This window comes from Cyprinus carpio, chromosome A20, assembly GCF_018340385.1.
Source record: "Cyprinus carpio isolate SPL01 chromosome A20, ASM1834038v1, whole genome shotgun sequence".
NCBI lineage: Eukaryota > Metazoa > Chordata > Actinopteri > Cypriniformes > Cyprinidae > Cyprinus > Cyprinus carpio.
The window spans coordinates 8,180,883-8,194,873 of NC_056591.1; the positions used below are offsets into that span (position 1 = coordinate 8,180,883).

Consider the following 13,991-nt stretch of genomic DNA (forward strand, 5'->3'; position numbering starts at 1 on the left):
ATATATATATCAATACATAATTAAAATTTAAGTACTCTGAAAAAGAAAGTATAAAAATCGAGTGTCTGTAGACCTCTCACGACTGTTTTAAAGACAGCTCATTATTTCCATTCACTCCACCCCCTCCCTTCCCTTCACATTCCATACAAATCACCTATCAGGCGTTTCTCAATGTAAAGGATACTTCCTTGGCAGGACTGGTCCTTCCAAGTCACTTCCTTCAGAGTCTAGGCGAGGCTCCTCTTTAGCACTCGGAGAACACGTAAATGGAACAGGCTAGCAAGTGCACGTCATTACGTCAGTGAAGAGGTCCGCTTTCGCCGCTTATCGCAAGCCGTTTTAGCATTTAAAACTTATCTTAAATGGAGTTTTGACTAGTCATAAAGTATTTAGAGATATCTCTAATCCAATTTCTTACTATTGGAATTATAATTGCAGATATCTCTAATTGTCATTGTGACTAGTCGAATTATAATTATGACTATCCGAAATTATATTTATGGATAGTCAAACCAAGTTTTAAATGCTAAAACGGTAGGCGCTGAAAAATGGAAGTGCAAATGTATGAACGCCTCCGTTTGTTCCTTGGTCCCTGTAACAAAAGACGAGAAAGCTATGAATAACGCTGTGAATGGTATAATATTAACGTTAAATTACTTTGGACAACTTAACTAGTTATTTATAAAAGAAATGCCGGTGACGGCAACCAAACTATAACAATTGTTAAATGACAGGTCCGGTTCAGTTAGCCATCAATAACGTAATTTGTATTTGTATAATTTATAATATCAATACGGTAGTAATTTGTACTGGCATTTAAACGTTAAACTTTACTTATATTTACTACAGTTATAACAAATGTTTGGTAACGTAAATACATATTGAAAGCATATTGCCCCGTTAACGCTTCGACTCCACTAACGTTTGACATTTTTTAATTTTTTGAACAAGATAGCAAAGCTGCGCGCATAGGATTGTGGGTGATTTGAGAGCGCGAAGAGCACGAAGGCTACACATATGCATCCTTTCCTGTATATGGGATATTTTTCGAACGAAGGACTCAGTCCTTTGTTGAAATTCCGAGGATCCTCGACATTGGAACAGTCCTTCGACGGATGTCGATGACGTAGCATCCTCGAAATTCTGGCTTCCGAGGATCCTTCCTTGACATTGAGAAACGCCTATCGTCTCTACTACGGCTCGCTAAGTAATGTTATGTTAGCTATATTACGCAGCTACGTGTGCTAATGACACATGCTTCATGAAAAAATAAACAAAAAAATATGTATGATCAAAATACAAAAAGAAAGATTTACCTGTCCAGCAGAAATAAAGCCATCAAGGAGTCACTTTTCAGCCCCTTGAGTTCCCTCAGTTCTCGCCATCGCTGGAAAGCCACGCCGATATAACTCGCGTTTTATTTCTTTGTTTATCCAAAGACTTTTTGTTCATTGCCTTTTCTTGTACTGTTACTGTCTTCCTTTTTTTGCCTGGTTTGCCTTCAGTAACTGCATAGGCCGGTTTTTGCTTGCTGTTTCTCTGCCATTGTTTTGATATTCCTAGGATCCGTGCCTGAATTCCTCAAATCAAACGTGCACGCGCAAGTGGGCAGGTCATGTGTGGCAAAATGGTGGTTGCCATGGTTGCGAGAGACTGACAGTCGCCTAAGCCAATGCAATGTTTCGTCCCGAATGGAAATAATGAGCTGTGTTTAATACAGATTAAACGGCCTAGAGTCACTCGATTTTTATACTCTTTTTATCAGAGTACTTACATTTTAATTATGCGTTGATATATATAGAAAGTTTAAACAAATTTGGAAGAAAGTTGTTCATAAATTTTTTACCTACCCTGCCTTTAAGTAAACCAGAATCTCCAAATCTGAGCCACACCTGAGCCTTATATAGCCCAGACCCAACTCAGACAGCAAGCAGTTTGTTGGATTTCATGCGGGCCAGATGTGGGCCGGATCTGGACCAACACTATACCAGACAGCAAGCATTTTCTGCCCAGATCCGGCCCACATGGTCCGCGTGAAATCCATGCGGGCCAGATGTGGGCCGGATCTGGGCCGAAAACTGTTTCTGTCTGGGATATTGCTGTCTGGGATACAGAATCTTAATATTTCAGATTATTGCCTTGTATATTACTATAATCACAATTATTCATTTTGTGACATGCTTTGGTAAACCAGACAGCAACATAGTGTTGGCCCAGATCCGGCCCACATCTGTACATTAATGTACACACAAACTATGCCAATAAAGTACATTAAACTGAATAGAAATTCAGACTTAAAACTCACACATCATGTAACTGTGCAATAAAAAAATAAATAAATAATAAATAAAACCTTTTGCATTGATTTTTCTATTTATTTTTATAAAGAACAAATCAACCAATAAAGAGTGAGTATATAAAGAATGCATTCTATAGGAGAAACGTAACAGATAGACACATGTAACTTAATCATAATAATTTATTACAGGTGTGTCAAAGAGCAGTACCACAGTAGTCCAAATGACGATACATTGCAGTTGTAGTCCTCTCTGGCAGAATATAATAGTAGTGCGAGGAGCAGGGAATAATCTAAATTGTTAAACGCTGAAAATACTATCCCGATCCACTCCGTTAAGGCGCGCGTTTCTCATTCAAAACACGCATCACCGGGAAACACAGCATGTCGCAATCTATGACGAAACCGGCGAGAGCCAATGAGCGTTTGATATCGCTGCCGTAAAACTTGTTGTAAAACTTATTAACGGCACATTTTTCAATTGTTACTATAGCTACAGAGGAAGGAGATGCATATCGCCGATGAATGCAGTTTGAATTTGGATCTGTTCTTTTCCTCACACCAAGCATCACATGGATACAGAGGATTTAAATAAAAAAAAAAAGATACTTTCATGATCATTTTATATAATGCTTGTGCATGACAGCATACCAATAATAATGATGTGCCTCATGGTAAACCAAATAATTATTACATGATGGTTAAATGATCTCTCTCTCACTCTTTCTCTCTCTCTCTCTCTCTCTCTCTCTCTTTTCATGTAAGGATTCTAAGATTATTTGTAGCTACCAAGAATAATAATATAAAATTTAATAAAATTTTAATTAAGTGCAGTTTAATGCACTTGACTAATTTGCTTAATTTTGAAATGATAATGTTTCATTCTGTTTTGACTTGCCATTTCAAAGACTACATATTAACAATACTACACTTCGTTAAAAATGTATGTGATCATTTAACCATCATGCATCTTGTTTATCATGGGTCACATAATATGCTGCCAGATCATAGCCTGATTTGGGCCACATATCACCTGACTGATCTGGGCCACACTCCTCCCACCAACTATCGGCCCTCATATAGTATTTATTAAAAAATACTTTTTGTACTCAAGTGCAATAAATATCACATACTTTAAGACTTTTCCTCAAGTAATATTCTAAATGGTAACTTCAACTTCTACTTAAGTCATTTTCTGGTAAGATATCTGTACTTTTACTTGAGTATGGCTTTCAGGTACTTTATACACCACTGCATCCAGAATGTCAGTATAAATTCGCTTTTAAGTTCAGAAACACGCAGCACACATGGAATGTCCTTCCAGAAGGTTTTGAGAACTCACCTACACTGTTCCACCAGTGTTTAGCTAAAATACTGGAAAGGTTTTCTAAGTCTGAATGTCTGATTCAGTATGTGGATGATTTGTTGTTACAGACTTCTACTAGGGGAGAACATCTCACTTTACTGACAGAATTGCTTCAGTTACTAAAAGAGGCTGGACTTAAACTGAATCCAAAAAAAGCTCAATTCATCAAGATAAGTGAAGACGGGCGTACACCAGATCCACACAAGGTGGAAATTATTCAGAGACTCCCAGTTCCAGTATCTGTAACAGTTTCGAGGTCATTTTTAGGCATAGTGGGATTCTGTAGAGAATTCATTAAAGGCTTTGCAGATATTGCAAAACCTCTGAACACTATTCTTTCAGGGGGAAAAAAAAAGAAAAATGATTGTTTAGATTGGGGTCCCAATGATCAGACAGCCTTTGAAAAACTGAAAGTGGCACTGATTGAAGCTCCAGCCTTGCGCAACCCAGACAGAACACAGCCATTTATATTCTTTCAGCCGTCCTCCTTCAAGAAGTTTAGGAAAATCTGCATTCTATTGCTTATGCTTCTCGAGTACTTTCCCCAGTTGAAAAAGCTTTTGACTCCTGTACTAGACACCTGCTGTCCATCCATTGGGCAATGTCACATTTTGAATAAATTTATGGTTTCAATGAAGTAACACTGCATACTCCGCACACACCTCTGCAACTTCTTTTAAATGGGTAGGTGAAGGCAGTGTCCAGCGCCAGACTAGGCCGGAGGACGTTAGACTTATGGTCTAAAAATTTTAAAACTGTATACAAGCCCCCCTGAAAGTGTATTTGAGGTAAAAGCAATTGAAGGAGCTGTGGATGGGTATGTTGATGGTTCTAGATATTGGCAAGATGGGCAATATCATACAGGTCTTGCTATCCATTCTGACATACAAATTTTCTGTATAAATGTCCACCTCATTTTTAAGCTCAGAAAGCAGAGGTGACAGCAGTGCTACAAACGCTAGAGGTAATTCCAGATTCAGATTTGAATATCTTTTCAGATTCTGCCTTTGTAGTTAATTCTCTTACAGAATATCTACCGCTTTGGCAGAAAATGGGGTTTTACAAGTGCAGATGGTCAACCTTTGATTCATTGTGGTCCAATTCAGGCTTTGTGGTCAGCTGCAAAGAAAAACACCCATAAGATTGCTTTGTTGAAAGTCAAAGCACACCAGAAGAAAGGGACAGACAAGCATGGCGATGGAAATTTTATTGTTGATGAGTTAGCAAAGAAAGCTGCTGTGGAAGGAGTAACATTTTCAGGTAGCACAGAAAAATAATCAATTGCGGCTATGAACATTAGAGAACACGTAGACCTGAAAAGTGCTCAACAGGGTAAGCCCCAATAACAGAAGCAATCAGACTGAAGAAAATTGAACAAAAGATTGTTGATGGTCCATTTGCCAAACATGATGCACAGCTAATTGTACATGATAACATATTACTGTAAGAAATGGTGAAACTGTAGTATGGGTTCCACCTACAAAATTGTGGAAAGATATTTTGTATCATATCCACAATCAGGGGGGACACTTAGGTGCATCCAAGGTGAAAGACAGAATAGTCAATATGTTCTGGTGGCCAAGTATGGAAAAGGATGTGAACGATTACTTTGCAAATTGTTTAACATGTGCTCAAATGAATCGATCAGGTGTTAAAAAGAAGGGCTCCTTAAGACCTACGTATGTGTCTTGCTGAAGGCCCATGGACAAACATTTAGATTGATTATATTGGTCATTTACCTGCAGCAAAAGGTGGATACAGGTATATATTTGTGGTTGTTGACACATTCAGCAAATGGATTAAGGCATTTCCAATCAAATCTGATACGGCTTCTACCATAGCACGAGTACTTTGGGAAAAACTTTTTTGTAGATTTGGTCTTCCTCTGAGTTTGGAAAGTGATAGTGGCACCCATTTTACAGGAAAAGTTCTTACAGACCTTCCAAAAATGCTGGGAATAAAGCATCGGCTTCACATAGCACAACACCCACAATCTTCAGGAGGGGTAGAAAGATTTAATAGAACATTAAAGACAGCTTTGAAAAAAATGGTCTTAAAGAATGGTCTTAATTGGGCCCAAAACCTTCCAAGTATATTAATGTCAGTTAGGGGAATTGTTCACAAAAGCACAGGTTACAGCCCCCATGAATTAATGAGAGGAAAAAAAATTTGATTACCTGAATACCTTCTCTTTGAAGTCCCCAAGCCTATGATTGAAGGGTGGACAACTGAAACATATCTCAAAAATCTGTGTATCTCTTTACCAGCCATGTATTATCAAGTGGATCAGCAAATTGGACTCAGTCAAAAATACAACAAGATGTATTATGATCAGGATGTGCATGATCAAAAATTCGAGCTTGGTGATGAGGTCATAGTAAAGAACTACCACCATGAGGGTCCATGGACCGCTAACTGGGTGGGACCATACACAGTGACTGATAAAAAACAGACTAAAAACAGAAAACAGGCAAGGAAATGGTTCCACATTGATCAAATTAAATCCTACAAACATTCAGAAGACAATCCTAGAGAGCATAGTGTATAGAAAAAATAGTAGTGTATAAATAAAAGTGTGTGTGTGTGTGTGTGTGTGTGTCTGTGTGTGTGTGTGTGTGTTTTCATTTTGTTTATTGTTTGCTGTGTTATGTGGGACAAAAAGTTATGTGGGCCAAAAAGTATTTTTATTATTTTTTTTTGCATGTGTTTTTCAGAACTTCTTAACCAAGAGATATAAGGATGTGGCGATGGGTCCTGACAGTGGTCCTCCTGATGATGGTGATGATGCAAGAGTGCCCAGGACTGCAACCAGCATCCCCTTCTGGTGTGATGACAAAACCATATCAAGGGGTGTTGATCAACAACATCCAATAACCCAGTTCTATTTAATCTGACAGCATGGTCTACAGATCTGGATAAGCGATGCCGAGGGGAAAGTGTGACAGAGATGTACAAGGATCTTTTGACAACGGTCTTCCTGACATACCATGGATCAGTTGCTACCAGCTCACCCACAAATCAGCTGTCAGGAGAACACTCAAAGGATCACTTAGAGAGAATCTCTTCCGGACGGAAGCTGTTAGGATTTGTTGACAGCATGCTTGTAACCCCAAGACCGGGTTTAGGAATATCGAACTGGATCAGTGCTAAGGAATTTAAACAGAATGACCTTAAACTCAAAGCTCTTGTTGGGCAACAGGTTCTGCAAACAGACGCATATCTACAAGAGGGACTAAGTGAAGAAAGAGAAACTGTACAGGATGTCCACATGATTGCATCTGCCCTCTCCATTATAGCTCAACAAACTAAAGAAGCTTTCAACACTATGCAGAAACAAGTATACTGTGCACAATTTGCCTCCATTAAACACCACTCAACAGGCAATGTCAGTAAAGCCGGAGGAACAATTGGGCTTTGTAGAAGAGATCCCTGAATTTGAATTTGCCAATCCAGAGTCTCTCCACAAGATGGCCGCTGTTCCAGAATCTCTTCACATCTTGTCGACCATGCCCAGTGCCTCAAGGTCAGTCCCATGTTGTCCAAGACTGGCATTCAGTGTGGAGGATCCATCTCTGGTGTCGGTGTGAGCAGCGGGCATCCCAAGGGCCTCAGCACTTGTCCTCTTAGATACTGTTCCCCTGGGCTCAGTGCTCCCTGTAATGTCAGTCGCCATACTTGTGTTTCAGCTACTCACTGCTCTGTTACTCCTCGTGATGCCACTCCAGTCCACGAGTCCAAGCCAGAGCCTGTTCCAGCCCTCGAATCAGCTCCTGAGCACGCTCCAGTCCATGCCAGAGCCTGCTCCAGTCTTCGAATCAACTCCAGAGCCCGCTGCAGTCCTTGAATCTGCCTTTGAATTCTCTGTGAGTCAAAAGAGGCCGCTTGTGAACACTCTGATTGTCCTGTCATGGCCAAGAAGGCCGTCAATGAACTCTCAGCCTGTCCTGTCATGGCCAAGGAGGCCGTTTATGAACTCTCTGCCTGTCCTGTTTCGGCCACAGAGGCCGGTAATAACCTCTCTGTGCTCTGTATTCCAGTCCAGCCTCATCCACCATGGTGGTTCCCTGCTCCATCAGCTCCACCCTGGTGGTCATCTGCTCCACCGTGGTGGTCTTCAGTCCTGCCTGCTCTGCTGTGGTTGTTGTCTATGCCGCTGTGGGGATCTTCAGTTCCATCTACTCTGCTGTGGTGGTCGTCTGCACCGCTGTGGGGATCTTCAGTCCTGTCTGCTCTGCTGCTGTGGTCGTCTGCTTCGCCGAGGGAATCTTCAGTCCTGTCTGCTCTGCCCTGGTAGTATTCTGCTCCGCCCTTTCTTCCTGCTCTGACGGTTCTGCCCTGGCACGCTGCTCCGCAAGGCTCCCTGTTCTGCTGGATCCACCCTGGTTTCCTGCTCCGCCCTAGCACCCTGCTCTGCCAGACCCTCCCTGGCAACCTGCTCCGCCAGCTTTGCCACAGTCCCTAGTTCCCCCACTTCCACATGGACCTGGCCCTCCATCCCTCCTCCTTTTCTGCTCCACCTCCCTCCTGGACTCATTTTTGTTCTCGCTTGGGAGTGTATGGGGTGGGGGGGGGGGGGTGCTCCTGAAGGGGGGGGCTCTGTCACGACCTCCAGCTGGAGTGCCCATGAACTCCACCAGAGGGCACTATGACACTTATTACATTTACCTGTGTCTTGTTACTTCCATCAGTCTCACCCTATTTATAGCCTGGTTATCCATTCATTCATTGCTCAGTATTGTTTAGCATGTAGCCTGTCCTAGTTCATGTGTTTCCTAGTTTCTGTTTCCTTGTCTTCTTGGTTTTTGATTACTGGACTGTGTACCTTGTTTCTGATTGTTTGCTGCCTGCCTTGATCTTCACCTGTTTATTGGATTACTGTTGTCTCATCCTGGATTATACCTGTTTTCTGTTGTTTGACCCTGTCTGTTTTGACCACTCTTTTAATATAAAGCTGCATTTGGATCCTCAACTCTGTTGTCACGCCTCAACATTACTGGCACGTAACAAAACTAAATATAAAACTATTTCTATTTTATATAAGATTCATATTTTAAACATTTACACATACATATTCACACCCAAGTCAAGAAAGATTCAGAAGTTTACAGTTTACAACTTCAACAATGATAATAATATTAGCATAACTCAAATCAACATTTGTAAATAAATATTGTTTAAATCAAGCAATACATTAGTCAAGAAACCTACTAATATTATAATTTTAAAATTTAGGCTGCTCATACATTAAGGAGGTGCATTGCTTAATACAGTTGCTGCATTCTGCCTACATCAATGTTACATATACGTCTCATTTAAAAGTGTTTAAGTCTCCAATAAGTTTGTCTTAGATTATTTATTTATCTTTTTCTTGACTGTCAATTGAAAATTTACAGACAATCTGAACATCGCCTATGTAAGCAAAGCAAATAAAAATAACCACAACAAACTAGAAATATATATATATAAAAAATGGCAAACCAGGCAACTAAAGTGAAACTGAATATCAGTGTTGTTACACAATTATCTTTCAAAAACATTAGGCCAGTCGAATTTAGCCTGGAACTAGCTGTTATGTAATATTATATAATGTTACCATAGTAATACTGATTTGCAAAACAGCCTTTCGGTGGGCCTCTTATTACTCAGGTTGACCATTTCTCGCTGTCTGACGCAGCGGTGTTATCCACATACCAGACATCAAGCAATCGCCCATGACACTACACAGAAACTCTCCAGAGATTGTTTAAAGCAGTAGGAAAACTTACACAGCTGGAGGATTTTTGACTGCTATTTTTTCATTCCTTCATAAATTGTTTAAAAATATAATCTACAGTAATAGTTATGACCTAGTCCTAGATTGTTGATGGCAAGAACCCAGTCTGTTTTACTTTGGTTTTTGCTCTCTCATGGTTTTTCTGTTTCTGTCTGTATTCTTCTCTATACTCAACCATTGAATGTTTATGAGTGCTTAAGCAGAAGCTGGATCATCAAAATTAAATTTTTGAAATTGAATTGAATTAAAATTTAATTGAAAGCATTTATTGTCATTGTATTTGCAGACAATCAAATTAAGAGCACTTCTCCTGACTGATGTTTGAAACATATAACCATATAACCACAACGAGAGACAAACCCTAGACACTATTTTATTTTATTTAATTTTATAAAGTGCAATCTTTCCTTATATTATAATATTTCACATCTAGTTACCAGACATACTATTTCACAATAAATAGGCCCTGATAATTTAAAAAGTGGTTTTATTGCACATTGACATATTGCACATTGTATAAAACAGGAGTATAGACAGGAAAAGAGATTGGAATTAAATAAATGGATGTAGTTAAATAATGTTACTGAAAATAGTATTTTAACACTGTCCTTTGCCTTTAGTGCATTAATGCATTTTTTGAGTTTAGAGTCTGGATTGCATCTGGAAAGAAACTGTCCTTTGGTCTTGTGGTCCTTGTTCTTAAGGATCTGTACCGTCTGCAAGAGTGCAAAAGATTAAAGGTGGTGTAAATAGATGGTGTCCTGGATGTGATGTATCCTTGATGATGTTATTTGCTTTTGAGAGACAGTGGGACTTTTCATCAAGAGTCTAGATGACATTCACAATCAAAACAGAGCTGAAACACCTGTTCTTCTCCCATTCCTTTCAAATGCACAGTGTGATGATGCCAGAAAAGCATCATTTCACAAGGACCTTCTAGATCTTGAAACAAACAGTGGCAACTGGCTTGATGAGGGATCCAGATAACAGATACCGATGGCTACCTGCCCACCCCCACCACCCATACCCATGACCTCATCTGAGCCTCCCACCAAAGTGTTGTTGCCACCAGCTTTAATTAAGCAATCCATCTCAGGTGAGAGCTGGGTGTGCTGATTACGGCACTGGCTGCCTACGTGACCTGCTTTTATGAAAAGTAGAGAGAAGAATGTAACCCAGCCATTTTGCTGAGCATAGATAGATGCTGTTGTTGTTTTTATAATTTTTATTATTATCAAACTCTACTAGAAAACTATGAAGCGAAACAATCGGTCTGTGCAAGAAACAAAACATTATTTTCAACATTATAACCTGTAATCCAGAGCCTCCAGAGTGATGTCGGGTTCATGAATGGATCATTCTTTTAAACTGGTTCTTTTTAGTGAACTGGATGAACCAGTTCACCAAATCTGACCAAACTGTCTAAAACAATTTGCGGCACAAGCAGCACAAATCTACAAGTTACTCAATCAGAACTCACTTTTGGACAAGGCTGACAGTTAGTCCGACTTGAAATAAGACACAATTCCGGCATATATGCTGCTAGAATGATGAGCTGTTGATATGAGCATGCATGAACAAAAAACTTCCATAAAATCTAAAAAAACTTTAAAAGGCCATACTGTTGATACGAGCATGCATGAACCAATGACTTGCATGAAGGGGCGATAAAATCTAAAAGCTGTTTCCATTGGTCAATAAGTAGCACTTTATATTGTTTGGGGAAAAAAAAAATAATAACTGGGGGAAATTTTTTTTACAATGTTGCCAACTCAACATTTGTGTTTATTTGGTTTACCAGAAAGAATACCATACATTTTCATTTTACAAATTCAGTCTATAAAGTGATGCATTCGTGAAGTCATTTAGGAAAAGACAGAATATTGTGAAATCGTTCTGGAATATTGGGCTTATCTAAAGTTGTTCTGTCATGAGCTGAAGATTTGTTAAAAAGGCAGCATCACGCTTGAGTCATAATGTTTATCTTCATATCCGCTTCATAACAGAGAAAGTATTTTACGCAGGCAAAAGACAGCCAGAGCATGACAAACGGAAAGTGAGAACAGATCCAGGCTTCCACTGACGACAGCCTCATTATGCGTTTATAAGAGCGCCTGTCTGATCTCACCAGCGTCTAGTTGGAGAAGATTCAGCGAGACAACACATCAGGAGTGAACTACAATCTGGAGCTGCCACTTAACATGAAAGGTAGGAGAGATTCTTACAAGTCATTGGGACTTTAATAATAATGGTTATTTTCAAACAGAACAAGTTACATGCCTATAACAGTAATTGTTGGAACAGTATAGCATGGTGCTACAAAGGCCAAAGTTTTGGGGTTTATTCCCAGGGAAAACAATGTATTCTTTTTGGATAAAAACAGCTAAGAAAAGAAGTGTAAATAAGAATCCAAAACTGAGATTAACTTTTTTTTGTGACACATTTTGTTAATATTCTGCCTTTTACAAACTTGGAATTTCCAGGTTTTGCTCAACCAGACAGATCCGTTCCAACAAATGACTCCCCTTCATTCTTTGAGTTGCATTCAGAGTCTGGTTGATTTTATCTGCCAAACATGAAGGAAACTTCAAACTTCATAAATTTAGGCAGCAAGGACAGGCTTATGCTTTATTAATCAATTAATTAAATAACAAAGATTATTGTAACTTTTACAAGAAAATAAGTCTTTATAGTTCAAAATGTCTCATTTAAGTCAATGTGTTAATTGCTATTTCTATCTAATTGTGAAATGTATTACAAATGAAAATGTATTTGAAGTGAAAATGGTTTCAAAGTAAATTGTGCACCTTTTTTCAGTGTAGTCTTTCAGGATTTTAAAAATCTGATAATTATAAATCAAGGTTTTTTTTTTTTTTTCAGTGTACATCTAAAATAAAATAACACTAATATACAATATCAATTAACATTTCACAGTGTCCCAATGGAACTAAATTCATCAAACCTCCTCTGCAATGACACAGTCGCCTGGATATGGCTGTCATCTCTCCAGCCTCCGTTTCTGGCTCTTATCAGCATCCTGGGAGTGGTGGGCAACAGTCTGGTCCTCTGCGTGTTCTGCTTCCAGCGGAAGCCGTGCACCGTAGCTGATGTGTATCTGGGCAACCTGGCAGCTGCAGACCTCATTATGGTCCTGTGTTTGCCCTTCTGGACGGTCACCATCGCCCAAGGCTATCAATGGAACTTTGGTCAGCTGCTCTGCAAGGTGATCAGCACTGCCATTTCGATGAACTACTACTGCAGCATACTCTTCCTAGTGCTGGTCAGCATGGACCGCTACCTCGCCTTGGCCAAACCCATGAATCCCAGTAAGCTCAGATGCCCCAAATGGGCCAAGCGTATCTGTGTGGTGATTTGGGCAGTGGGATTCATGCTCAGCCTCCCAACTCTGCTCTTCCGAAAAGTAAAATTTGTTCCATTCGTAGAGGTGGAAGCCTGTTACCTAGATTACCCTCATCCAGCCTGGGTGCTCCAATGGAACCTCACAAAAAACTTAATTGGATTCCTCGTTCCGTTGCCAATTATTTCACTTTGTACTTTTCACACGGTCAAAGCGCTTAAAAACCGTGGTCTGGTGATTCAACCGAGAGTTCAAATGGAGAGGAAGGCCGCTCGGCTGGTTCTGACAGTCCTCGTCGTGTTCCTCCTCTGCTGGACACCCTTTCAGTTCTTGCGGTTCCTAGAAACACTTGACTACTTTCAGTTCTTTTCTGGGTGTCTCTGGGAGCACATATTGCAAATAGGCAACCAGCTGGCTACTTATTTAGGGTATAGCAATAGCGCAATAAACCCTTTCTTGTACGTCATTGTAGGGAGCCACTTCAGGAAGAGAGCTCAAGGAGTTTTTCAGGGTCTCTTGTGTTCTAGACGGAAGAGCAACTCCTCTGTGCTCTTAAATGTTACTGTTATCAGCAAGTGCAGTGACAGTCTTAAAGATAACAGAATAACACCAGTGGCACTGAAAGCTGTATATCCACCCATCAAACCTCACATGATGTGTAGATCATTATGAAGAGAGAAAGAAGCTTAACTGGTTGAGGTTGAGGGTTTGACTGGTAACACTTTATTTTGATGGTCCCCCAACAGACATTCTACTTAACTACTTAACACTCTACTAATACTCTGAGAGTAGAGCTGACATGTAGTTTCAAAGTTAGAAAGTATCAGAATGTGTAAAACTAACCATCAAAATAAAGTATACCCATTTGATTACAAGTAGAATATATATATATATATATATATATATATATATATATATATATATATATATATATATATATATATATATATATATATATATATACCTCTCATTTGTTTGATTCTGCAATCCTGTTTTCCTTTCCTCATTTCTTCTCCATCTTTTTTAGCTGAGGTGTGGAAAGAATGAGATGTGAGGATGGGGAATTCATGGAATAGTTTTGCTCATGTGGCATGTGAATGATTACTGATGATTTTGCACTAAAATATTTAAAAAAATAGTTTTGTAAATGTATTACTGAGTGTAAAACTGTTACTGTTTACATTTCATTTTCACTAAA

At 39.5% G+C, this 13,991-nt stretch overlaps 1 protein-coding gene across 1 annotated transcript; it reads left to right on the top strand.

Moving 5' to 3' along the window:
• Positions 1–11,332: 11,332 nt before the first annotated feature.
• On the top strand, positions 11,333–13,663 carry LOC122149074 (B2 bradykinin receptor-like). The gene is made up of 2 exons (XM_042778423.1): positions 11,333–11,643; positions 12,370–13,663. Exon 2 carries the CDS (start codon positions 12,377–12,379, stop codon positions 13,463–13,465), a length of 1,089 nt encoding a protein of 362 aa, XP_042634357.1. The 5' UTR covers positions 11,333–11,643; positions 12,370–12,376; the 3' UTR covers positions 13,466–13,663.
• Positions 13,664–13,991: the final 328 nt, after the last annotated feature.

What these genes read in the sequence shown, in the direction of transcription:
- LOC122149074 (XM_042778423.1), top strand. Translation starts at nt 12,377, where the DNA reads ATGGAACTAAATTCATCAAACCTCCTCTGCAATGACACAGTCGCCTGG.